The sequence below is a fragment of the Meleagris gallopavo genome, chromosome Z (genome assembly GCF_905368555.1).
Source record: "Meleagris gallopavo chromosome Z, MGAL_WU_HG_1.1, whole genome shotgun sequence".
NCBI lineage: Eukaryota > Metazoa > Chordata > Aves > Galliformes > Phasianidae > Meleagris > Meleagris gallopavo.
This window is the reverse complement of record NC_139435.1, coordinates 7,795,586-7,823,013: the sequence shown is the minus strand read 5'-3', so window position 1 is coordinate 7,823,013 and position 27,428 is coordinate 7,795,586. Positions and strand designations below refer to the sequence as shown.

Sequence of the window (27,428 nt, the reverse complement as noted above, 5' to 3'; positions counted from 1 at the left end):
AAAATGAAATGCATACCCGACTTTGGGTACATCAGCTTCCTCAAAAAAGGACATTAAGTACTTTCTGAATGCCCAATTAAAAAATGTATACTATTATGAATACAAGCAAGCAAAATGATAGTCAATAGCCCTTCGGTTTTGTTTTATTTGTATTATTTTTAAATCAAGAAGTCAAACACACTAGGAACAAATGGCTTGTAGTGATCTAACAATTATAAGATTAAGAACATTCCTGTCACAGACTACATAGAGGATAAAGCTCCTCTATGCTTTTTCACCAGCAAATTTTATTCCAGATAATTAACAGTGATTTTATTATTAGAAATTCCTTTCCCAATTAGAAGGAGCTCCTATATTTCCATTTTGAATTATTATATATTACCATACAAAGATGCCACATGACAGCATTAGTCATTAGGGTTGAACTCAGGATAGCTCTGCTGTATTGGGAAATACATATCCTCTGACAACAACTTCGCAGAGTGTTTGTAAACTATGAATCTAATTTGATTTTGGAGTCAAGTTGATGAAGAAAAATCAAATTGAACATACAAGCTCCATGTCTCAATTAAGCAGAGCACTAACACTTGTCACAGCACAATGATAATACACAGACACTTAGAAATCCAACATCCAAAGGAGAGGGAATAAATCTCACCAGTCACATCTTCATCTGCTGCAACCCCAAGGATGCCAAACAACACAAACATGTAAATTAGAAAAGGACTTAAGTCAATTATTTGACAGGATCTAGTACATACCTATGGTGAATACTAACGTCCAGCAACATAACCTAGACAGAGAGCTCACAACTAATACAATTTAGTTCATTACTACTTTTCTCAAAACCAACTACCTGAGCAGCTTAAGTATATTCATATAAGGACCATTTTCCACTTGAATTGACTGCTTCCTGTATAGGATTCATCCTCTGTTTTTCCTACTTAAAGAGTTGCTCTGATCCAAGCACTCCAGACAGAATGCAAACGAGACTACAAGCTATGAATGCCCATTTGAACTGTCTGTATAGGAGATGTAATATTACTGGTACACTATGATATTTTGAATCAATCTTCCCTTCTACAGATTTAAAGCTAAGTTAGAGCACCGTTACTCTGTTACCCCATTGTATACTTCTAGGTTTTAAACAAGGATGGCATAAACTTCTGAAAAAGCCTTGCAGACTTAGGAAGAGAAAAATGCTCATCTAGACAAGCTATTCTTTCTCAACTCCTACGGGGTACTACCCTGCATTTAAGAAAATCCTTTGCCCATGTAAGAAAAGAAAATTACTTGCCATTTAAGAGAGATAAAAGAAAAGAAAAAGAAACACTGCTCAGATTATTCTAGAAGGCCTCGATCAAGACTATGCTGACTGCAAAAGGTCGCTAGGGGCACAGAACATGAGTTTATTCAAAGCAAGTCAGAGGGTCAAAGCATAAAGCAGAGCAGTAGCATACCAGAAAGGATTACCCACTTAGGTAGCTAAAAGAAAAACAGCCAGCTCATGCTTGCATTGATCAACAGCAATCCCAAGCACAGAATCACAGAGCACACTCAAATTGACTGCAACCACATGAATTGTCGATACAAACTCCTGGCTCTGTGCAGGACCACCCAGATTCAAACGCTGCATCTGAGAGCACTGACAAAACACTCCTGGAGCTCCAGCCGTGCCCGCTGCCCTGGTCAGGCTGTTCCACACCCACCGCCCTCTGGTGCAGAGCCTTTCCCAACCCCCGGCCCTCCCCTGGCACAGCTCCATACCGTTCCCTCGGCCCTGTCGCCGTCACGCAGAGCAGAGTTCAGCGCTGCCCTCCGCTCCATGTGAGGAGCTGCAGCCGCCACCAGGCTCCCCTCAGCCCCTCCGCTCTGTGCCCAGCACACCCGGGGCCTTCAGCCGCCCTGCACACACCTTGCCCTCCAGACCCTTCCCGCCTTTCTGGGAGCTGCTCTCCAGCTTCTCATTCCCCAGACTGCATGTACAGCCAGGGCTGCCCGTTCCCGGGTGCAGAATCCAGCAGTTGCTCTTGTTGAGCTCATGCTATTGGAGACTGTCCAGTTCTCTAATTTGTCAAGATCTCCCTGCAAGGCCTTCTCTCCCCTCGGCAGAGATTGACTGTAGAGTGGTACACACTATTAGATCATTAGTATTGCCTTCCTTGTTACCAGTACAAGCAGACAATACAGAGAAAACAAATCACTCCCTGATACACCCCTGAAGACCTACTTTTTAAAACCAGATAGTTATTTTTAACTTGTAAACAACCCCTCATTCTCTTTCCTCTAAAAAACTCATTTCAAAAACATCTTCCAGAGCTTTTCAGTTATAGCTCCATGAGACCATTTTTACACTGTCACTAATTTGAATTACAATGATCATTTTAAGTAGATGATAATGCCTTTATGTGAAGATTCTTTAAGTAAGGATTTCATAGTTTCAGGTCTGCAATTTACAGAGGAAAAGACTGCAAGAAATTATGTTAAAAACAAAATACCAGAGAAGGTGAACAGCAGTTCCTGTTAGAAAATGGAACTAAATTTCTCACATATCAGTTTATCAAAATATACATGCAGTTACCAACTGTGAAATGCAGAACAAGCTGATGACAAAAAGCTTATGACATGAAGATCGGGTAGTGTGAGGACTGTTTAATGCCCTGAAGTCACTAAAGTTTGTGTAAGCACCACGAAGCCACAAGCTAATGGAATTAAAAACAAGTAAGGTGGTGCCTACTGTGGCATTACAGTACTTTTGCCACCAGCCAAACAGCTCAGGCTGTCAATGTGACAATGTTAGATGGGATGGCCTGCTGGGCTGCTCCAGAAACCTGACTAGTCTCCTAATGAAAGATTTTTGTCTTTCGGATAACAAGTATTGAGCACTGCAAGGTACTACTAGAACAAGGGAGACGGAGCTCTTCCACGTGTCTTTGAAAATTTCTAATCGTTACGGTTTTTGCTAGCTATCAACTAACAAATAAATTAATAAATCTCATAGCTGAATAACAAGTCAACATATTAAAATATTCTGAAAACAGAAGGTCTGTTAAAGAGAAAATAACACTTACTCATTATTCATTCATAAATCTTATACTGAAGACTTCCCTGCTTTCTGCATGATGTTCCAGGTAACTGTGTTTCAGTTTCCATTTTACTTGTTAAATCTCTTTTCTTAGAAAAAGTGACTTCCGCCCTGATTCCTTTGCTCCATATTGCATGCGCAGGAGATGAAAAAAAATACTGCAGGCCACATCCAGCAATGAGAAGAAAAAGGAGCAATCACTTTCAGTTTTGCTTTTGAGACCAAATCCATGAGCTAGCAACAATGAAGTTTAAAGATTTTATTTTCTCTTCCCCTATTCTTAGAATCGATGTATTGTCTAAAAGATTTAAGTCACTCTTTTGCAGTGGTGCTCCAAAATATCACTGGCACTTACAAATTACAAGTCAGTTTTTACAGAAAAAAACTGAAGTCATCCAGCAACACTACCACTGCCATACTGCAGAAAACAAACACTCTCCTAACAGCATACAGTCTGGCATACATCAGCCCACTGCCATACATACCTTCCTCAGTTAGCACAGAGCTATGCACATTGCTCTGTTCTGTACAGAGAAGAAAGGATGCATCAAAAAATGTTTTTCCCCTTTTCCTGAAAAAAAAAAATATATATATATATTGCTGCAACTCAGAGAAGTCAGGTCTTTATGGCCAGCTCTAAGAAAGTAAGCAGTTATGGGAGTGCCTGCACTACGATAAAAGTTCCACACTCCAAGGATGACTAGGCATGGAAGATGAGGCAGAACCACGTCTTCTTCTTTTTCCTTCACACTCTTGACCACAAGTTGGAGTAGATTCCTCCCTGCCAAGCCTATTCACCCAAAAAGAAGAGGGGACATGCCAGTATCTTCTATCAGTCGCAAAGACACCGAAGTCTGAAGGAAGAGCTGTTTGTAATTTGGCAATGCTTGTAATCTATGAATATCCACATCGAAATACTTACACTGTCACAACCATATTTCTATCAAATCCCAAACAACAGCTATATCTGTCATAAAGCAAAGTGCCAGAATTCACCTGCTTATCTCTGCTCTAATGAGGCAGAATCTTTCCATTTTTTTCTGTGTTTTTTTTTTTCTTCAGTCTTGTCTAGGATTTTAAGTGATACGGGGAATAAAAACACCTTATCAAGCAATTACTTACTTCCAACTATTGTAATTTCTCTTACTTGTAAGGAAACAATCCTAACTTTCCTTTTAAATGAGAGATTTTGGGCTACCAAAAATCAGAAAAACAACCCTCAAGTTACGTTAAGTATCTTCATCGAAGCGTTAAAAAAGTATCTGAGTGAGTGTGGGCTAACAACACACAAGGCATTATCAGGAAGTTAAAAACTACAAAAATGAAGTATTCTTACACTATGGTGTACATCCATGGTATGTCTACATCTCAAATGCAGAAGATGCAGCCCTCCTTTCAACTCAGAAGAACAGCTAACTGGAAACGATCCAGAAATAGGTAACGAGCACGAAGTGAGATAAAGAGAGCTACCACCCATATAGTAAACAAGACTTCAGTTCTTCAGCCTGCAGAGACTCGAGGGAATAGAGCAGATATATAACATCAAGGGGAGGGCTGAGTGTTACGGTTCTCACAATGCAGGCACCACAGATAAACAACCGACCCGAAGGAAAGCTCGACAAGAGCCGCACGCAGCACTCAGCCCATCCAAACCAGAAGAAAAGGACTTTCCATATAAGATCTGGTTACCGCAGCAAGGAAGCTATCTTCCCCCGGTGAGCACTCACCCTTTACCCGAATTCCAACAGCCCCGAGGAAGCAAATTCACCGCGGGGAAGCACTCGGGCAGGCGCCCGAACTACGAAGAGCCACCGAGAGGAGCAATGCCGGGTCTGACCCCGCTGCCCCGGGAGCCGCCCTACACCGGCATCGCCAGCGCGGCGCGGCCAGGCCCTACTGCTGCTGAATCACAGCGGGACGGCGAGAAGGAGCGGCGGCGGAGCTCCGGCACGGCGGAAGAGCGGAGAGCCCGAGGAGGGGCCGCGGCCCGGAGCTTCTCAACAGGAGGAAGGGAACCAGAGCCCGTCAGCCTAGGATGGTGAAACGCCGCTGCCGCCCCCCTCCCCTCGCCACGCCCGCTCGTTACCTGCCGGCCCCTAGCTGGCAACAGTCCCCGCAGCCCCTGCCCACCGCCCGGCCCTACACCAGCCGCACCGCACCGCCCTCTCCAGTCCGGCCGCCGGGCGCCGCCATCTTGTATACCTGCCCTCCGCCTCGCCGCCCCGGGGACGTGCTGACGTCACGACGCAGCGTCACCTGCAGCCTCGGTGACGTCACCGCGGGGCGGGGCGGGGCGATGTTTTTGTGGGGATGACGGGGGTGGGTTGTTGCTGGAGTCCCTAGGGGTGCGGTCGGTTCGCGCGTCTTTCGTTCTGAGGGGGTTGAACGCCCCGTGAGGCTTTGTTAGCGGTGCTTGGGTTCTCTAGATGATAACGTGAAATAAATGCCAGCCAGGGAAATACTGCGTTAGCTGATTCTGTGTGAGGGATTCAGAAGTGGCTGCTCTCACCGCATCCATCTCCCTGGTTCCCTTCAGATTGCTGTGTTTGGGTTATTTCCGTTCTAATTGCTGCCGCTGCAGGCAGAGCAAAAAGTGCATAGGAGCTCCGTGCACTTACCTCAGCATTAAAGCAGCATGAGGAAGTAGAAATGACTAAGTGCTTCCTAGTGCCGACAGCGCACCGGGCCCTCCGTGAGCCCTGGCTGGTATCAGACTATTGTTAATTAAGAGGCTGCCAATAATTAAAAGGTCTGCCTGTCAAAGCCTGCCCCTACTTCACAGGTGTTACCCACCAAGGTTCAGAAGCTTAAAATTAAAGAAATAGTGAGCCTGTGCCTCTGCTATGCTTAACTATCAATGCAACTTGTTTTGCAACATATCCATTCTGCACTAAACAGTAACAGTGTATTGACTATATTTGTTAGATCTGTCTAAACCTCAAAGATGTCCTTAAACAGAAAGCAGGCCATTCATAGGATCATTGAGGTTGGAAAAGACCTCCGAGATCATCTAGTCCAACCACCAGCCCCACCACCCACTACCCTACCCACCAAACCACATCTCTCAGTGCCACATCTCCATCAGGGACAATGACTTCACCACCTCCCTGCCAATGCCTGGTTACTCTTTCTGAGATAATTTTTTTCTTGATTTCCAACCTGAACTTCTGTAAGGCCATTATTTCTTGTCCTATAGATGTTATCGGGGAGAAGAGGCTGACCCCAACTTATTACAACCTCCACTCAGGGAGCTGTACAGAGCTATAAGGTCTCCTCTTCTCCAGACTAAACAATCTCAGCTCCTTCAGCTGCTTCACATAAGAATTGTGTTCCAGGCCCTTCACAGCTTCATTGCCCTTCAGACCCTCAATGTCTTTCTTGTAGAGAGGGCCCAAAAATGAACACAGCACTCGAATTGTGGCCACTCCAGTGCTGAGTACAAGGGGACAGTCCAGTCACATCCCCAGTTGTACTGACTTTCCACATTTTGGAAGAAATACACAAAGTCTTCCAGTTTAGTCTTGTATTGAATTTTTAAGCCAAAGAAAAACATACATACATACTAAACAAATTTTTAGTGTAACAGCTATGTTTATTTATAGAATCCCAAAAGGCAGACGTATATGAAATTGTAAATATCTGACCATCTTCCCCTTCAATGCTTGTGTAATTTGTCTTTGTGGGAGCTAATGTTGAACTGATCTATGGAGATGCCACTGAAGATAGACCATTCACAACACAAATCCCTTTTGTTTTTAATTTTCTCAGCAGTGTTACTGTCTCTATGCATTAAGTCATTTGGAGCCTACAGCCTGAAAGTGTCCTTTTCAGTATTCCTACCTGTACAAAGGAGAGATTGATGACCTATTTTCCCGGATGGTGAAAGCATCTTGAAATCTGAAACAAGAGCTATTGTATGCTTGGTAGCTAGGAGATGACATGTTGAAATGGAAAAAGCCACGCACCTCATGAACCCACAGCTGTAGGAGTGTCCGTTGGGGCAACATGTACATCAACTGCATTATTTCTTGCACTAAATTATGGTGAAAATACAAGTGTGTACAGAGGGCCTGAGCGCAGCAGCTGGTTTAACACAGGCTGCATTACAAACTGTGTTCAATGCAGAGTGATGGGGCAGGACCCGAGGAAACGTCATGGACCTTCATCAGAAGAGGGTCAGGGTGGGTGTTAGAAAAACGTACTTCACCAGAAGGAGGTTGGTCATGGAACCCCAAGGTAGGGGTCATGGCCCCAAGCTTGTTGAATCCTGTGGAGTTCAACAAAGCGAAGTGCAAGGTCTCACACCTGGGTCATGGCAACCCCCAGTATCAGTACAAACTGAGAAAACAATAGATCACATCCCTGCCAAAAAAAAATGGGGCTGCTGCTGCATGTAAAGGTGGGCATGAGCCAGCAGCAGGACAAGAAGTAATGGCTTCAAGTAGTGCCAAGGAAGGTTCGGTTTGGATATTAGGAAAAAATTAACCTCATAAAGAGTGATAAGTACTGGAACAGATTGCTCAGGGAGGTGGTATCCCTGAGCTACCCCTGGAGGTGTTTGAGAGGAAGGCAGACGTGACACTGAGGGACGTGGTTGAGTGGTATGGACATGACGGGTTGATGACTGGACTATATGATCTCAGTTTTAACTATCCTATGGTTTGACAACTGTGCACTTGCAGCCCAGAAAGCCAACCGTATCCTGGGCCGCATCAAAAGCAGCGTGGCCAGCAGGGCGAGGGAAGTGAATCTTTCCGGACAGACGCAGCAGGACCCGAGCGAGGCCGCTCACTCCGCGCCGCCACGCAGGCCCGTCAGTCCCCCGCCACCTCCCCGTTCTCCGCACCTCAGCCTCCGCCACCACCAGGGGGAGTCGCTCGGGCCCAGAACACGTCGCCTGGCAACCGCAGAGAGAGGCGGTGCCCGCTGGCCGTCCGTGTGCCGGGACGCGCGGCTGCCAGGCGGGGCGGAGGGAGCTGCCGTAAAACGGGGAGATGTCGTGAAGGGCGGTCCGGAGGGGCCTGCGGCGGAGAGAGCGGCCGGGCACGGCTGCCGGCACTTAATGCCCCGTGTCCTGGCGGCCGCCTGCTCCGTCTGCTCCATGTGGGGTCCGGACCGGGCTCTCGGCCTCTCTTCTTCACTTTCCTTCTACTATGGCCAGGAAAACAGTTAGCAGGAAGCGGAAAGCGGCGGCGGCGTCCGCCGCGGGGCCCGGGGGGCTCTATGGGAAGCAGGTAGGCCCAGGGGGCTGTGCGAACTGAGCCCGGGGTGCACGGCGAGCCCCGGCACCGGCAGGGGGTGGGGGGAGCCCCGAGCGGCGGGCGTCGCGCCCCGGTGCTCGGTTGCGGAGCCCGGGACTGAAGGAAGGGAAATGGGGGTTGAGGGATCTCGGTGCGCCGTGGGGAGGAGTGCGGAGACAGCCCGCGGCACCGGGCCGGGCGGCATCGCCCACCCGCTGCCGTCAGATTCCCGCCTAACTCCCGCCGCCCCGCTGGGCTCGGCCGTTGTGTCCGTAACGGCCGCGTCCCGGGCAGAGCTCCCCGGTCCCGGCAATGCAGCGGACGGAGCCTGGCGTCGGCCGCAAGAGAGCTGTGGACGCCACGGTCGGTACCGAGCAGCCCCTGCCCCGTGTGGTTGTGCTTCGCTGCGGTGAAACTGAGGCCGGGGAGGAGGCTGGGCTGCTCTCAGCTGCTTAAAATGTTTTTTTTTTTTCAGGTTTCTCGTGTTTCCTTTAGCATCCAGTGCTCCAGCGGTGCTGAACTGGCGGGGAGTGTCTGGCACCACTGCAGTGCCACTTCCTAAGCGAAATGTGTTTAATTCTATGAAGTAAATGCTGTACTAGCACTTCTGTGTTGATCTTGTATGATTTCTTATGGATAGTTTGGAAGACTTAAGCGATCTGAGTTCAGAAGACTATTTTTTTCGTTTTTCTATCTAATTTCCATGTTTGTTTTCCACAGTATGGATGGGATCATTCAGTGCACAAAAGGAAGCGGCTTCCTCCAGTGAAGCGGTCCCTGGTGTATTACCTAAAAGGCAGGGAGGTCTGGATGCAGAATGAGTCCAGCTACCACCGCCTGTTGCATGGATATGCAGCCCAGCAGCTTCCCAGCCTCCTGAAGGAGAGGGAGTTTCATCTCGGAACCCTCAATAAAGTGTTTGCCTCCCAGTGGCTGAACCACCGGCAAGTGGTGTGCGGGACAAAATGCAACACAGTAAGTGCTACTTCTCTTGCTTCTTTCCTCCATTCTTTAATTCTCTTTCCTCATGCTGAGGAAATCTATGTAGGCTGCCAAGGAAAATATTAGGAAGTAACTGGAACCAGGCTTAACTGTGGCCCATTCTCATCTGAAAACATGGCTCTGTCCATATGGCTATGAAACGGACTGAGACCTGTATCTGTACACAGCCTCTCTAATCTGCACAGTGTTAAGTTACCTTTTTTTCGGAGTGGAGCGTGACAGTGTTGTTGAATCCTTCTTCTTGTGCTGCAGATGGAGGGTGTTAGTTAATGAATGTACCTCTGGTTTCTAAATAATATGATGTCTAGCAGAATGTGCTGGTAAGGCTCTGTTTTCACGTGTAATCTTCAGTGTGTTCTATGTGTTCTGTTGATGACTGAGAAATTACTACAGAACTAAACTCCTGGAGTTTAACAGAGTTGTTTAAACTCCCAGTATTCTTCAGAGTAAGTAGAAATGTTCTAGTTGATCTAAATCTAAGAATGTATTCAGGATTATCCTTTGTTTGTTTACTTTATGGTTTTTTTCTTCTCTAGATCTCCTTAGCATACATATTCTCATGTTCATGTATTTTTGTGTGCATTAGCAAACACTGAAAACTCCTCAGGCTCTTAAGTTGATGATTTGGATTTTGAACATTATAAGGGAATATTAAAATGGGATATTACGTATTTAATAAATGCAGGAGATCATACATATTAACTAATAGCCTCTCCTGGAGTTAGTAGCCTGGCCTTTTCAGCTAAGGCTATGATTTCACATAGGAAGCTCTGATTGAATTAGCATAAAGTCCAAAAGTTGTTCTTTGCAGGTTGTTTAGTGCTACTGAAACCAAATTTTGAAAGGAATGTGTAGATTAAACAGTTTTTAATCTTCCAAGTACATGAATTGTTGTGATTGTTTCTTTGCTGTAATGACTTTTTTTGTAGAAGCTCTGTGGTCTGACTTGCAAAGGACAGCGATATTTTTTTCATTTCAGATTTTCTGTAATTATTCACAGGAGGAGAATTTCATGCAGTAGCTCTTGAGAAGCAAGGCCTAGCTGTGTAAACAAAACAGTGTTGTAACAGGAGTAATCCTGGAGCAGAATCTCTTTGCTTTCTTTCTCCATGTGTGCTCATTGCCTCAGCTGATCAGCTGCCAGCCCTTCATGGAACAGAAGACAAACTCCTGCTAAAACACAGGCTCTCAAAATCTTGCTTATTCTAGCAAGATCATTGCAGGTTTTATAGCGCTGCAGCAGTTTTGCTGTGTTCTGTAACTTCTGTAGTTCCGTTGCTTCTGCAGCATAGATAAATGAACAAATGCATTGTTAACGCAACCTTGCAGAAAATTGTTTGTGACCAAACAATCAGAGAACTGAACAGGGATTCAGCCATACTGTTGTTCCTACTGCATACGCTGCAATGAGGTATATGCTTCCGCAGCTGAACTTGGATTACAGATGGACATTGTCCTGATGACAGAAGTCAGCTTTGTCATTATGAGATTATATACAAATTATGAATACTGTAATAGCTTTAGTTTGGTTGCTTTGTGCTCATATTACAACAGCTGGAGTGTTAAACTACACTCTAAGATTTTCTCTCTCATCTCCTGAGGAAGGGACATAATAAAGACAAGTTCTTTTGCTTATTCTCAAGCACTGAAGTTGGGACTAAATTTATAACAACTTTGTTAACTTTAATGGGATTTGTTACACTGGCATTGTTTGTAATTAAAGCTAATGCAACAGAAAAATTTAAACCAAACCAAAAGTTACTTGAATCAAAGCTTGAATGTGATACTAGGAGCTTCTAGCAGTTAATTTATAAATTGCCTTTGTCTGTGCTGTGCCAGAGGTAGTCATTATTGTAATAACAAAACAAAAAAAACCCAAAAGCTCTTGTCATGAGACAGGCTTTGCTTTTAGTTATTTGACAGTACTGGTCAGTCTAAATGCTAAAGTGAATGTAGAGCTCACAGTTGTTCATTTTCAATAAGAATTATAACTTGTTTTATTATTTTGGGTAATTTTTAAGATTATCACTGAGTATGCTTCTGTGTATGAAAAAACTTTACTGACTTCCATTGAGTGCTTGAATGCTTGTAGTTGGTCAGCCAACTGATGTCAAATTATGTATTTTAGTCTATTAAAGGTGCATACTTTCTTTCCTAGATACTTTATTATGGAACCTATCCAAGCATTCAATTGTCAAAAAAGTCAAGTGCGATCACCTGGGATTTTCTGAAGTGGGATTCATGTTTGCAAAGGTCTTCCTGATCTTGTATAAAACAGGCTTCTTAAAGTTCTTGAAAAACAGATGAGGAAACAGGCAAACCTCTGAGACATGCAGATGTTTATAGTGTGTCATCTTGGCATTTCAATTACCAAAGGCTGGTACCAGGAAGTCTCAGATAATACTGTCTGTAATGAGTGTGCTATATTCGTGCTTTTCAGAAACTGAAGAGATTGTGGAGGAAACAAGCTTACAACAAAAGAGAACTCTAAATGTTGATTTACTGAACTTTTTCTTCCCTTTGCTTTCTTTCAGGAAATGGTGATGGATAAAGCAGCTTCTGAAAGAAGCACAAATCATCATTTTGCTGTGTTTTTTAATCCCTTAGATCTATGTATTGTAGTTCTTTTGCTAGTTATGAAGTTTATTGAGTAAAAACATTTAAATTAACTCCTTAAATACAGAAAGCTATTTGAACAAACAAAAATCAAAACTACCCAAATTCCTTATTGTTTGCTCTCTTCTGATCTCTCAGGTGTCTTTCCTAGGGCTTGAATGATTGCTAGCTCAATAGCTTTTTTTCTCCTTGGTAGATTCACACACTGCTTTGGATGCCCCAGTGTCAATGACCAACTCTTGTTTCTACTTAGGGATTTTTTTTATTTGCTCAGGAGATCCCATGTTTGTTCAGCACGACTCCTATAACTGTAGTCTTCTAGTCTTGGTATCTGTAGTGGTGAACGATACAATTCATGGTTCTTATGTCTGTGAATATGTAGAGTTTAGGTGGCGATGATTTCTACTTGCTTTGCAAGTTAATGTATCCTCTGGTTTTGGCTGTGCTGTCAAGAATCAAAAAGACTGCTTGTTTCTTGAACCCAGGAGGAGAAAAGAAGTCATGTTCCCACAGTTTGTAACTCTACTTTAGCACTGTACTTTGTTCACTGTAAATAAACCTCTGGTACCAGTAAATAACACCTCAATTCACCTTTGTTTCAGTGTTTTGTGAGAGCGTAGTCAGATGCTGTTTCTCATCTCTTGGGAGTGTTAGGTTTTCTCTCTGCTGCATGTGATGCCTATGTCTGTTTCCAGAATTTGTTAGCTTCTTTGCCAGGTGTGGTGTGGGTGGCAAAGATGCACTTTAGTGAATGAAGTCTCTTGCTTCTCCATCCTCTGCCTTCTGTTGATGTGTATTAACTGTTTGCCAGCCTCCTGAAATTAAACAGGGAGGGCAAGATACAAATAAAAACTGATAAATGTGACTTTGGCAGTGAACGTGTTTAGTGACATCAAAGTGCATGCCCAGGAACTGTTGGGGCTTAAGAGTTTCATATGCAGCTGGAGTGCTTGCTTGCGCCGCTCTGTCTCTGGAAATGGGAATTCAGTGTAAACTCACTTTTTTTTTTTTTACTGCAGTTAACTTCTCAGAAGTTCCTTCATATTCTTGATTGTTTTTCTCTCTCTGGACCTTTTTGAGGAACTTGTGTAAGGCCATTACCCCCTGCTGCTTATTGTACTGCACAACCTGTAAGTAGGTTCTGTGCTAAGATTAGTGCATGTTCTGATCTCAGCTGGGAAGGAGTTCTACCAGTTTGGGTCTACTTAGTCTTTGAAGGTATAGTGTTTCTTGGAGGCTTGGCATGATATATTAGTGAATCTGTATTGCCATAGAAATGAAGAGCTTTATGTGAAGCGTTTTATGATTTAAAAAAAACAGAAATGTTTACAATCCAAACATAAAACAATACTGAGAAATGTGTGAGGAACGGGGGGGGAAATCCATGCTTTTCGGTGTAACCAGCAGTGGTGTTAGTGTAACTGCTCTAAGCATTGTCTTATGTCTATTGTTATGTTAGTGAAATAAAGATTAGAGATAATTATGTCATTTTTCAGCTTGGCTGAGACTGAAATTATTGTGATCAGGTTCAGCTGGTTGCTAGCCATGCCCTTGTGGAACAGGATGTTCCCACCTGCTCATTCTTGCTGGCACTGGTGTTCACATGGCTGAGGAGTCAGCTAGGTCAGCTTGCTGCTTTGTATTGAGATAAAGACTAGTTTCTGCCAAAAGCAGAGAGAAGATCTGGGTGACCTGGAGCTACCTGAACACCTGTTGTTGTCACAGAGGTGGTGAGGCAGGGTACGTATGTGAAGAAAGTACATGTAGATTTCCAAAGATTGACTTAAGCCAACTGTGAAACTCTACCCTGAATTATTCTTTTAGTGACTCTTTTTAGCGAGGCAGTGTGTTTATTTGAAGTTTTTTCAGATGTTTTTATGAATGATAAAAGTGCATTATGCTATGTGATTTCAGAGCAGCATGTGAAGAATAAGTAGTCTTCTTTCTATCTTGTGAATTTGAGTCTATCCTGTTTCTGAAATAACAACATACTGTAGCTGTGGGTGACATGCTTTGGTTTTGTTTGGATTGGTTTGAACAGGCAGCCCTAATTTTCAGTTGATTTTACATCTGCTGTTCTATGCGCAAATCCAGCAGCAGAGAATGCAATGTGTTCTTCACATGATGCCATGAAAATTGCATTTCTTAGATTTTTTTTAATCTTGCTCTATATACGAAAATTAGTTTTTTCAAAGTTTTGATGTTCCCACTAAAGTAAATATGACCAGAATGCTTCTTGAAGTAATGGCTAGATCAGATGTAGCATTAAAATGGTATAGGCAGAAATATTACTTGCTGCATTTCTATGACAAATCCTTTTGGTTAAAGACTTGTGGGAAGTACAGTTATATTTACTGAATGTGTATCTTCTCTTTTCCTTTCCCTCCTAAACTATTGTCCCTTAAAGGTAAGTAAAAAAAATGAAAGTAGTCTTCTGACAAAGTGACATCCAGAAAATGGATTTTGCAGTTCAGAATGAGGTCTTCTGATACTTGATTCCTTGTTACAGGGAATTGGCTTTTGGCTTGTTGATCAATGAAGTTCCTTCATTAATTAAGTGAAACATTGTAAACAGTATGGCAAGGAGACAGCCTCTTAGAAAATGTATAGGAGCTACTTGATAAAAGAATTTCTAGCTATTCTGCAATACAAAATAAAATAATAAAAAAAAAATAGGCACACAATTAGAAATTTCATTGTGTGGAAATCATAGCCAGATTCTAAGAACTTGAGGCTGTGACAGATATAGTATGAAGCTGTATCAGTCTGCCATGGCTCTAGAGTGACACAGCACTGTTGTAGGATGTCCTTATGAATATTAAAAAAAAGGATTTCTTGTTGGAACAATATTGTCCTGTGGAGAACAAGATAGCTGAATCGGCTTTGTTTCTCACAGATTAAGTATGGTGCTTGGACTTTGGGCAGATGTCCAAAGCAGTCCTTGCTTGAAGTCCTGAGAGTCAAGTTATTTGGCGTGCTAATGACTGACATGCATATGTTTTACTAGTGGGAAGAATGAAATTGTGTAAAATTTACATTCAAGGGGCAAACAGCTTACTGTTTTTTGCTGTGTTTGCTGCACCTAGTGAAAGTTTTTTTTTTTTCTTTTTTTTTTTGGTGACTGGCTTTTAGCTTCTGTACAAGTTGCTGAAAAAATTCTTATTCCCATTTCATAGAGTGAAAAAATGGATGATACAGCTGTCGTGCCTTTGTCAAGAATCTTTAAGAGTCTAGACTGCTTGGGAGCAATTTTCAGTTGTACTTATTTCAACAGTAGCAACAATACCAGTTTTCTTGGAAAAGGCAGGGTAAATTTTGTTTTCTTCAGATTTATTTAACAACATGCTGGAATTCTAGCTGGACTTGTTCATAAACAGTCAGATATTTTACACCTTATTTACTGTAGTGTCTTTAAAACTCATAAAACCGTGTTCAGTTGTCAACATTCTTAGCTGGATGCCTATCTTGTTAGACTGCTTTAAAGCCCAAAAGGCAAAAATGCTAGGAACAGCTGTTTGGCTTCTGCATGCTGAATTTACAGGGAAGATTTCTTGGCATTTCATGGTTCTACTTGTAAGTGTGAGCTTCTGTCTTCCTGTGCTGTCCCAGATGATGCAAAAGTCATGATGTAAGCAAGTATTGCTTGTTTATTTCATTTCTGGATTGTGGTTTTAGTTTGCCTGCATTATGTTCTGTTTCTTCCTATGTGCAGTATTTCCTGCTTCGAACTATACAGTTGACCCTTCAAAACCTGTCCCTTAACTCAGCGTGAGTGTGAAGCTCTGTGATACTTCATTGCATGTTTCCGAGTTCTTCAACTAATTGGTTAGTTTACAGGTTAGCTTTATTAAAGGAGTTTCACATTAGGATAAGTATTTTTATTTATTTGTTAACCTAGTATCAGGCACGGATGTGTGACAGGGGTGTCAGACTGGAGAACATGGAAAGTTTTTAATTTCAGTCCTTCTATCTGTTGAGGTGCCATTTGAGCTGCGCATCTCTAATTGCTGAAGCATGATTGTTTCTGAATCTTTGGGCATCCTGGAATGCAGATGTGTTTTCCTAAGGAGCAGTTTGGTGCTAGCTTAAGGACTTGCTGGTGACACCAGGAACTGTTGAAGGAGGGCAGGGGGAAGTATTGAGATCTTTCGTTGAAAGAAAATATTGAAGAAAGAAAGAAGATGAAGGGAGGAGAAATTAATGTCTACACTGCAGGAACAGGACAAATAATTTTCAGGGATGAAGTTAGGACTACTACATATGCAAGTGTTCATCAGTAGGTCTGGACACTCAACTGCACTGAGGGGAATGAGACGTGTCCTTCTCCCCCTCTTCCTGCTCGGCTGCACTTCAGCTGTTCCCTTACAGAATAAAGAACTGAAGGTGAAGATTCAGCAACTGTAGGAGCTGTGATCTCTGTGCAAGACTGATGACTACAAAGGAGAGTGAGTTGTGGGTTGAAGTTGGTGTAAGTCTACATATAACACATAAACAGTGATATATAGATAGAATCTTTTTCTACAGAATGAATAACATGATACTTGAACAGACTTTGATTTGACGTTGTTATTCATAGCTCAATACATAAAAAGTAATAGGTATGCCACTAAGTTTTATTTAAATTCTGGTGTTTAATAAAGAACAGATCTACACTCCTGAGTTCACCGAAAAAGAACTTAGATGTATAAACTGCTCTCCTGGGGGTGCTATAGGTGAGAGAACCAAATTCTACTGAAATTCTGATTTGCAATTGTACATCACTTTTCTTGGAACAAAGTATGCTCTATGGTATTCCATTTCCTTTTCTGTCATTTGTGTTGCCTCACAGTATTCATAGGAGCTGAAAGAGACCTCTGGAGATTGTAATGTCCTACCCCCGCTATAGCAGGTTCCCTATGTGAGGTTGCAGAGGAAGGCATTCAGGTGCTCTGTCACCTTTGAAGTGAAGGACTTTTTTGCCATGTTCATACTGAACTTCCTGTGTTGAAGTTTGTGCCTATTTCCCCTTGTGTTGTTGCTGGGTACCACAAAAAAAGAGCCCAGCCACGTTCACTTGACTCCCACTTATAGATATAAGTGTTGGTAAGATCTCCTCTCAGTCCCCTCTTTTCCAGGCTGAACAGTCCCATCTCTTTCAGCTATTCCTCATACAGGGGGTGCTCCTGGCCCACAGCCATCTCTGTGGCCCTCCACTGGACTCTCTGAGCAGCTCCCTGTGTTTCTTGGATTGGGGAGCCCAGAACTGGGCACAGTGCTCCAGATGTGGCCTCTCTAATGACAGAAATTCTGTTGACACAAAACATTCTTGATAGAAGTTGTCTACTGTCATTAGCTAAGCATTTATAAACTGCTCATTTGGCACGCTTTTCTCCTGGAAACTGAAGATTGTTGGCCTGTGCTACATGGTTCTTTTTAGTTAAATCAATTTGTCTGTTAAGAGCAGCTGCACCTCTGGACACTTATAAAGTGATCCATTGTGAATGACATTGTTGGACAGTGTAAACCATACTTTGCTATCATTGCAGTTTAAATTATAGTTTACCATTGTAGTAACCTATAAGCAAACTTTACTGTTGTTGTATGTTTGAACTGACATAACTCAATGTTCAGTGATGGGTGAGGACTTGTAGGATTCATAATTGTTTTTTTTTTTCTGCCAAAGAAACAGTAATATAGACATACAACTTCTATTTTTGCAGGCTGGTGAGCATAGCTGTTCATACTGGCAGTACTGTGTACCCTTATCTGTGCAGCCAGAGTCTTGTTTTAAGTGCCCTTGGGCTTACCGGCTGTTTTGAGGTGGATCCATCTTTCTCACTGGTGTTTTCTCGAAGTATTGAACAGGGTGATACATTTTAGATTTGAGTGATTGGTTAAATGAGAAGCCTTCTATGTAAAATTTCTCTCCTTTCTGTTCCATTGCTCTGCAAACCAAGTTGTATTGTTGAAATAAACCAATTTAGTTAAAGTGGGTTTTATTTCTTTTAAGTAGCAGTTTGTACTTTTTTTTTTTTTTCCCAGTCATACTTGCAGCATTTGTGGGTTTCAGTCTGGGGAGAAAAAAGAGGAAAGAGTAATTCAAAACCAAATTTCTTTGAATGCTTTGTTTTCCTGATCTTTGTTTAATGGTGACTTATGTATTTTTTTTTTTTCCAGTTATTTGTGGTAGATGTCCAGACTGGTCAAATCACCAAGATTCCTATTCTGAAAGACCGTGAGCCTGGCATGGTGAACCAACAGGGCTGTGGGATTCATGCCATTGAGCTCAACCCCTCAAGAACCCTTCTGGCTACAGGTGGAGACAACCCCAACAGTCTTGCAATTTATCGTCTGCCTACACTTGATCCTGTCTGTGTGGGAGATGTAAGTGGGAATATTTGGGAAAATTTATTGTTACTTATAAGAATTGCTTCTTTGAAGTGCCCAAGGTGTCAGAGCAAGGCTAAGACTTCCGAGTTTTGTAGTGAAGAGTGAAGAATTTCTGAATTTTTGAAAGTTTCGAAACACTTCTGATTTAGTCTTTTTTTTAAAAAAGTATCTTAAATATGAGTGTGAACATAAACATGTGAGGTTGTTCTGATTTCCTTTTCCTTGCTTTCATTTGGGTCCACTTCAGATTATTTTTAAGCATTGAAATTGTATAAAAAAAATCTAAAGTGTCAGTTCAATTATGATGATGAAGATTGAAATTTAGGCACAAAACTGTTAGTGAAAAAGCTCTTGAAACTGAAAAGATGATGCGCATTGTTCAAGTTTTTCCTTTTCCAATGCAGCTTACATATGCATTATTCTAGAGGCAGAACTTGGCTTTGAGGATTAATTCTAACTCTGTGGCTTATGGCATTTTGATGTAAGCTGTACCAGAATCTACTTCTGAAATGTCATCATGCTTTTGTAAAATAGCCATTCTTGAAAAGAAAAAGGCTGAAATGAGTGCAGTGATGTCCCGTTAGTCCTTCTGTCATTTCTCCTTCCTTTTGAATAAGGACTTAATGACAGCGGAGGTCAGAGTTTCAGCTGTAGCACATAGTCAGGCCTTCCTGCAGCTGGCTATGAAGATTTTTATGACTTGATATTCGCTTGCATGCAGCTGTGACTTTGCAGATTTTCAAACAGAACTAGAGGCTTGGAGACTTATCCTCCCTCATGTTTCTTTACATACTAAATAGAAGATTCTTGAATTAATAGTCTTGAAAAAATTATTCATATATTGTAAACAGTTTTAGTAAGTTTAGTTTTGTAAATGTTTTAGTTACTATCTGTAGTAGAGAAATGTATTTTAGGAAATATCTATTTTGTGAAGGTAAGGAACACTGCTCTTGAAAAGTGAAATTTAAGTCCATAGATTTGAGATCAGTTTGGCTTTGGTTTGAGGTCTGTTTTTCTATAACTTACTTGCTCTCTGTTAATTGTATGTTTAGCTTTATCAAAATAAATTTAAAATTACTGTTGGATATGTGAGCTGCTCCATCTTGATACTGGAATTTTACCTGGATGATATTTTTAATGTAGGTCTGAATTTTTTTTTTTTTGGTGCTTGTACTAAACTGGAAAATGGAGAATACTTCTCTGTTTTGAGAGACTACTTGAGAATATAATGGCACAGCAAGTCTGACTGTTTTTTTCTTTTTAGGATGGACATAAGGACTGGATATTTTCAATTGCATGGATCAGTGATACTATGGCTGTTTCTGGTAAATTCATTTTTTTCTATCAATATTTTATTATACTGGTGTACTGCATTAGTACAAGCCTTAAGGAAATGCCTTTATCAGTGCACGAGAGCACTTCTAACAGTGGCGATTGTCTGGCAGTATTCTTGTTCCAAGTGCTTCTGTTTGATTTCCAGCAATTGCAGCGGGAGGACGAAGGAGCTCATTGCTGTACTCACTGTTGTTAAATTTAGCATTGATTTTTGTGGTTAATTAGGCAAAGGGTCTCATTCTGAATACCGTGGCCTTCAGTATTCTGTGCTGAAACATTATTAGGCTACGGGCTCCACAATCTGTAGCCAAAACAGGATAGTCCTACTGCTGCAAGACTCCTTCCTTTGGCTCCTTTTGGTGTGACCTTGTGGTTCTTCATCCCCAGTGTCTACCTGAAAATGAAGCACATGCCAACATTCTTGATGTTTTATGTGAAAGTCCTTCACTGAGTTATGGGCATGATTAGACATGAAGTATAGAGTGGGTCTATATGGGACCTACTTTGAGGATACTTATCTCAGTGCCTAGCCATTCAGAGTCATTGCAGCTGACTGTATCAGTTGAGTTGACTAGCAGCATGACTGCTTTGGCTTCTTTTAGTCAATGAAAGACAGGAAGCCTCTTGAAAGTGGTTTCAGCCCATTCACAGTCTGAATTCTATTCTTTCTATGTCTGAGTGGAGCTTATGATTAGACAAATTGAGTCTTGAGTTTGCCTGAACCCAGGTGTCTTAAACAATGCACTGTAATCACTAAACCATTTTCTTAAATGTTTTATGCTGATCCGGGAAGTGACTTTAAACCTGGTCTGTATAAATGCTTTTCTTGATTCATACCTGGTATTGTAAGTAGAGCTGTGTGGGTCTTTACTTAAAACTCATCTTGGGGATGAGAAGGAAAATTTCAAAGAACCTGTGTTCGCACCTTCAGTTCAGAACTTTCAATTTCTCATTTTTGAGCTCTAAATAATATTTAATTTTCATGTAGCTTTTTAGTATCTTAAATTTGTTTTCTAAGTCAGCATGATCTGTTTTGAATACTGCTGCATTTGAAGCTATTTGGAACTACTTTGGTTATTTGAACTATTCTGGATTTTTAGTACAGTGCTTAGCATTGTTTTATATGTAGGTGCCTGACCTAGATACGATTTTTCTGGAAATAGAGGAAATTTACTGTCTTTTCAATAGATGTTGTCATGAGTAGGTCTCTAAACAGTGACTTGCAAGGAAGGATTCTGCATGAGGGAGAGTTTCAAGAGGGGCTGTTAGTTATGAGTTAATGGCTTTGGAATACAGCAGAGCAATAGTGTTTTCCAGAAATCCTATGAAGACTCTTTAATGAAAACTTAATTTGTATTACCAGTTTGTTATTAGTTAAGCCTGTTTATAGACTCATAGAATCCTTATATCTGAAAGGGGCCTTTAAAGGTCATCTATACTTCACTCCCCTGCAGTGAACAGGGACATGCACAGCTATATCAGGTTGTCCAGGGACTCCAAGGATATGACATCATCCACATCTCTGGGCAACCTGTTCCAGTGCCTCACCACCTTGATTGTAAAAATACTTCTTCCTTATATCCAATATAAATCTCCCCTCTTTCAGTTTGAAGCCATTTCTTCTTGTTCTATCCCCACAGATACTGATAAAGAGTCCATCCCTGTCTTACAGCCCCACTTAGATACAGACAGGCCGCCCCCAGGTCTCCCTCAGCCTTCCCTTGTCCAGGCTGCACAGCCCCAGCTCTCTCAGCCTGTCCTCGTAGGGAGCTGCTCCATCCCTGATCCTTTGTGCGGCCCTCCTCTGGACGCTCTCCAACAGGCCCCCGTCTCTGCTGTGCTGAGCACTCCGCCTGTGGACGCAGCGCTCCAGGTGAGGTGTCACAGCGCAGAGCAGAGGGGCAGGATCCCCTCCCTCGCCCTGCTGGCCGCGCTGCTTTGGATGCGGTCCAGGATCCGGCCGGCTGTCTGGGCTGCAGGGCACGCTGCTGGCTCATGCCCAGCTGCCATCCACCGGCACCCCCAGGTCCTTTCCAGCAGGGCTGTGCTCTATCCCTACATCCCCCGGCTCGTACTGGCTGCGGGGGTTGCCATGACCCAGGTGCATTCTCAGCAGGTTCACCTGGGCGCACTGCTCAATGGGTCTTAGTCCTTCTGAATGACATCCCCTTCCTCTGCTGTGTTGACTGCACCCCACAGCTTGGTGTCATCAGTGGATTTGCTGATGGTACACTTGATCCCTCTGTTGATGTCATTGATGAAAATGTATTGATCCCAGCACTGACCCCTGTGTGGGCACCACTTGTCAGTGATTTCCATCCAGACATTGAGCCATTGTTTAATCAATGGATATACAGATGGTATAGATATATATCCAGGAGCTTGGCTAATATATTTTATATTGGAGAAATAAAAGAAAGTCACTCACCCTGTCCTGGGCTCGCGAGATGAACTCCTGATGGAGAGGATCTCCAGAGAGAGATCCTTCCCCACTGGCAGTCAGCTCTTAAATGGGTCTAGGAGAGGTGGAGCCAGGCTCCACCCCTTCCTGCAGTACAGGTGAATTGTCTTCACCTGTGCTCCCATGGCTGACTCATTGCTCGCCTCAAGTGATCAATCAAATGTTCAGGCCATGATTCAGCAGCCCCATACACTCCACCCCTTCACGGCGTGACCCAATGATTGGGTTGACTAAAAGGGTGAGCTTTCCCTAATACAGAGATCCAATACACCACGACGCTTATACAGTTTCATTGTGACACGTTGGTAAATTTCAAGATGAGTGACGATTGGTGAAAGTTGACTTCCTTTTATGGGCCAGCGCTTGATGATGTTACCGGAAGCATACGATCATGAGGTACAGGTCTGTCCTATGTTCCATCAGTCCCATGCAGACCATCACCGGGTGTTACACATGATCTAACAGTAACACTGGAACGTTTTGATGACATTTCATTCCTTCCGGTGATCCTGAAGGCTTAAAGACTCACAGGGAGAAATACAGATGTTTCAGAGGTACCAAGAGGGGAAGGTCTGCCCTCCAGGGCAAAATACAGGCCGTGTTTCTATCCTGGGTCAACACTTCCGCTTGTACAGGGGCACATCCTGGCTGCCTGTACCACACTTTCTGGCCGGATGTTTGCGGCTGCATAATAATATCAGGCACCAAAGGAGACATGATGGGAGTCCCTTTAGCAATGAAAATCGGAGTATTGACCAAACATCAGTAGGCCATGTACCTATTACTGGAGGGACTACTGAGCCTCCCACCTCCAACAATCTCCCCCAAGGTGCAAGTAGGCCACACCACTTGGGTCCTACCTGCACCTTCCATGGCCATTCTATTCTGTGGGTGCCAGGATCTAAATTCTCAGGGGCAGGGAGCAGAAGATTATTTTCATTACCAATCAGGGGTCTTACCTGAGGATCAGTGCCCGTAATTTGGATCCTAAGCGGGGTAGACCACGTTATCTGCAACATTCTCAGGGCACTGGGTCTACCATCTCAAGGTCTTTCATTCAGGTCTCGCAAGGTTTCATACAGTCTTTTTGTCCACCCCTGCAGGGACTGGGAGTCTGTCTTCAGGGCAGCCTTAAGAATACCATTATAACGTTCGATGAGGCCTGCCCCCGTTGGATTATATGGCAGGTGGAATCGCCATTCGATGTTATTTTCTTCTGCCCAGTGTCATATCAGTGCACCAGTAAAATGAGTTCCTTGGTCTCTCTCGATGACTTGAGGTGTCCCGTAGGCAGACATCAGTTTTGTGAGTGCCTTGATGGTATATGCCTGGTTTGCTTTCGGTACTGGATAAGCCTGCAGTAGCCCACTTGCGGTGTCAACACAGGTCAGGGCATATCTCGCCCCCTCAGTCCGAGGAAGGGCCTGATATAATCGACCTGCCATCGCTGGAGAGGATTATGTCCTCTAGCAAGATGGGCTGTTGTTCTGGGCAGCAGTCTCGGTCTCATCTTTGAGCAAGCGTCGCAATCCCGGCATGCCTGGACGATGTCAGGTACCTGTATGGGCAGTCCCCATGCTTTAGCAGCTGCCCACATTGCCTTTTGTCCCAAATGCCGTAGCTTCTGATGTAACCAACAGGCGATGTTCTCGGATGGTGAATTCTCAATCCATCGAACTCAGGCCAGCGTGTCGGCTTCATCTTTACCCGGTGACTGTAGGAGCTGATGACCTGAAACATGGTAGACACGTACAGTCCTGTGTTTGACTGTATTCCATATGTCTAACCACATGTCCTTGCCCCAGATCGGCCGGGCATGGATAGTCCATTCTTGGGTGGCCCACTGTGCAATCCACAAAGTGAGCCCTCGGTACACAGCCCAACTATCCGTACAGATGTTCAGGATACCATCACCAGGTTCCTTAGTTATAACCATCCACACGGCTCGCAGTTCTGCCCATTGGCTGAAGGTGGGTCAGATCTTTTACCCACCCCTGAATCGGCAGAGTGGTCTTGACTATAACTTCAGCTGTTTGAGTTATTGGCTCTACTGCCTGCTGTGCTGAATAGGCAGCCAATAACTGTTTTTCCAATCATACTGTACCTCTCTTTTGCTCCGTGCCAAACCTGAGACCAGAAACCAATGGGGGTCCGAACAGAACTCTGGTGTTGCCCCAGGCCCCAACCAAAGCCATCTTGAGTGATGTGAACATCTAACTTGGCTGGTAGGGTAGGATCAAATATACCCAATGCCTGGGCTTGTTTAACTGCCAGTTTCGCCTGTTGAAAAGCGTCCTGTTCTATTTTCCCCCAATCCCAAAGCTGCCCCTTTTTTGTGAGTCTATACAGTAGTCTTAGCAGCTGCGCTAGGTGAGGTATAAAAGAACGCCAATAACCTAATACACCTAGAAACTCTTGCAGCTGCTTCGGTGTTGTAGGGACTGGGATCGCCTGAACCTTATCTATGACAGCACTGGGCAGTACTTTGGTCTTTCCTGACCAAACCACCCCCAGGAATTTTACAGACAGGCCCGGACCTTGCACCTTTTGGGGATTTATAGCCCATCCCCTCTTGTAAATAGGCGGTTAATGAATCCGCCGCCTGTCCTACTGCCTCCAGTGAGTCAGATGTCAGCAGGAGATCATCAATATAGTGATACAAGTTAACATGATCCGTTTTTTTCCAGTCGGCCAGGTCACGCGCCACTAGATTATGACAATACGTTGGTGAATGCACGTACCCCTGTGGCAGGATCTGAAAGGTCCACTGCCTGCCTCCCCATGTGAATGCAGATTGATCTTGTGATTCTTCAGTAATTGGGATACTGAAGAACGCATTTGCTAAATGTAGGACACAACGAGAGGTTTTTATCTCCCTACTCAATGTGTCCATTAGGGAAGCAATATTGGGTACGGCTGCATGAATAGGCGGCGTGACCTTATTTAATTCCCTATAATCTACTGTCATTCTCCATGTGCCATCCAACTTTCGCACTGGCCATATGGGGGAATTATATGGGCTGTGGGCAGGTCTTATAATGCCCACTTTTTCTAATTCCTGCACCATTTTTGATATTTCGTTCTGCCCACCCGGGAGTCTGTACTGTCTCACATTAGTAATCCGGCGCTGTTTCGGCAGGCAAATTGGCCCATGTTTTGCATGGCCTCTTAATATTACCTGCACCGCCCGGATACTAATACATCTCTGTCGGAGTCTGAACTCTCCCACGGTTGTCTGGAGAGCCAGACCGCATAGAATATCTACGCCCAAGATGTATTCCTGGACTGGGGCAATAGATACCTTATACTCCCGGGGTGGGAGACGCCCAACCCCCAATTTTAACCATGTTTGGGTGACAGGAATAGTTTGTCCCCCAAAACCACCAATCATCACTCTGTTTCCATGAAATTTGTTTGGATCTCCGTAAATGATTGATGTTTCTGCTCCAGTGTCCACTAATGCCATAACTCTCTGAATATTTTTTCGGGACCAATAAAATCGTTCATTCTACATAGGGCCTCCGGTCCCGTCCAGAGGCCCTAGGGGGACTAACATCCCCCGTCACGCCATGAACTGTGCTAGGGCCAATTCTTTTGCTTCCAATGGCTCAGGCATCGTGGCCCGAGACACTTGAGGCGGCTTTTTTTTTTCCTATTAGGAACAATGAAGTCCTCTAGGTTCCATGCTGTTGTTGGTATCCTCTCTATAATTCTTACTCTTGGTTTCTTAGGATAGTTTTGAAATTTTTGATTGTCCTTTAGCTGTCTCCAAAGCTGGAGAAGGACATGGTTGGGCTGGCGGTCAATCTTAGCAAATTGGACCCCAGCTCGAATTAGGACATTAAACATTTGTTTTCGGGAAATCCTTATGGGTCCCGATCGAGGAGCTCGAATAGCCAGCGTCTTGGTTTTAGTCACCGGCAGGACCTCAGCTTCTTCTAACATCCGAATGTTGCGCCTAGTCCGTAGGCGTTCTGTCTCCCCCAGATCAGCTACTATCTGAGCAGCCTGCTGAACTATGGCTTCAGAGGTCACCAGAGGGTTTAATATTGAAACCAAGGTCCCAAATAGGTGGGAAGGGGCCTGTAAAATTAAATCTCGCATGCCCGCCGAGAACTTGATCATATCCGGGCTATCATATGAGTCTTCATATATTGCTTCTCTCATGCCTAACTCGCGAATGTAGTTTTGAAGATCCTCCATGGAGGACCATAGTCCTATGTTTAGGGGAATATCTGTTTTATTTGGCCAGACCATCCGGCATGCTGCCATTAACCAATCTATTATTGAGTGGTTCTCATTGGTATACTGGATAGTCTCTGCCTGACAGCAGGATGTAATGTTATGGTGGCCAGCTTTGCCATTTCTGGCCCATTAACCATAACACTTTCTACTCCTGAATCCCATAACCTGAGCAGCCATGCAGGTATACTCTCTCTCGGCCTCTGCCGAAATCGCTGCACCAGGTCCGTTAATTCAGTAGGAGTGTATGGTCTGGCTGTCACATGCAAATGCGTTTTGGCAGGGGGCCATTGGTCAGGGGCCACCCCTGCTGGTCTATCTTGCACCTTTTTAGTTTTTTTTGAGTTATAATAGGATGGAATTCCAGGGGATCCACCATAACTGGAACCTCTGGGTCTGATTTGGAACTCCTGTTTTCCTCTTGAACCAGGTCCGCCACTTCAGAGGTATGACTATCATCTATTGAAATAGTACGGACCTGACCTAGAGACTGTAAAATTGTTTTTTTTCCTGTCAATACATTAAGTTCTTGCTCCAGTTTGTCAGTCTGAGCTTTTAGTAGCTGATTTTCATTTTCTAAATTATCTGATCTTGTCTCTGTTTGATTTAAAGTATTCAACAGTGGCCATGCCACTGTGGATGCAGCTAATTGCCTTTCTTTCGTAGTTAAGACATCTTTGTCCAGTCCCTGAAAGTATTCTGTTAAGCGTACTGGGGAAATATTCCCCAAAGTACGCAGGGGACCCCATTTCTCAATTATAGTTGCCAGTTGATAATAAGGAGATCCCAGAAACCCTAGGATCTGCCCGGGGATCATTTTATCAAGGGGAATGGTGTTCTCCCCCTTGACCCATTTACAGAAATTCCATAAGAGAGACATGATGTAAAGTGGATTTGGCCTGCCTGGCTCACCAATTGTTTAATCAATGGATATACAGATGGTGTTTAATCAATGGTTATACAGATGGTATAGATATATATCCAGGAGCTTGGTTAATATAATTTATATTGGAGAAATAAGAAAAAGTTACTCACCCTGTCCTGGGCTCACGAGATGAACTCCTGATGGAGAGGATCT

The 27,428-nt window shown here is 43.5% G+C and overlaps 3 protein-coding genes across 7 annotated transcripts in view; 1 reads left to right on the top strand and 2 right to left on the bottom strand.

Annotated features, from left to right (window-relative positions):
• The window catches only part of UBAP1 (ubiquitin associated protein 1), a 36,387-nt gene extending 31,027 nt beyond the window's left edge, over window positions 1–5,360 (bottom strand). Inside the window, exon 1 of one of the 4 annotated variants that reach the window (XM_019611862.3) lies at window positions 5,288–5,360. The gene's annotated coding sequence lies outside the window, so the exon portion shown is untranslated. Of the gene's footprint in view, window positions 1–3,570; window positions 3,657–4,812; window positions 5,146–5,171 lie in introns of those variants that run through there. The other 3 variants (XM_010728351.4, XM_085213868.1, XM_019611861.3) reach the window with 3 other exon arrangements.
• A 2,642-nt stretch (window positions 5,361–8,002) lies between these two features.
• The window catches only part of DCAF12 (DDB1 and CUL4 associated factor 12), a 36,533-nt gene continuing 17,107 nt past the window's right edge, over window positions 8,003–27,428 (top strand). Inside the window, exons 1-4 of one of the 2 annotated variants that reach the window (XM_085212916.1) lie at window positions 8,003–8,319; window positions 9,046–9,300; window positions 18,100–18,306; window positions 19,577–19,637. In XM_085212916.1, coding sequence (XP_085069042.1) covers window positions 8,239–8,319; window positions 9,046–9,300; window positions 18,100–18,306; window positions 19,577–19,637 — 604 coding nt within the window. In that variant the 5' untranslated portion in view covers window positions 8,003–8,238. Of the gene's footprint in view, window positions 8,320–8,622; window positions 8,689–9,045; window positions 9,301–18,099; window positions 18,307–19,576; window positions 19,638–27,428 lie in introns of those variants that run through there. The other variant, XM_085212917.1, reaches the window with a different exon arrangement.
• Window positions 23,209–27,362, bottom strand: LOC146542123 (uncharacterized). The gene is given in 3 exon segments (XM_085212915.1): window positions 23,209–26,421; window positions 26,424–26,688; window positions 26,691–27,362. Coding segments are annotated over 3 exon segments (1,539 nt in total). The 5' UTR covers window positions 27,231–27,362; the 3' UTR covers window positions 23,209–25,687.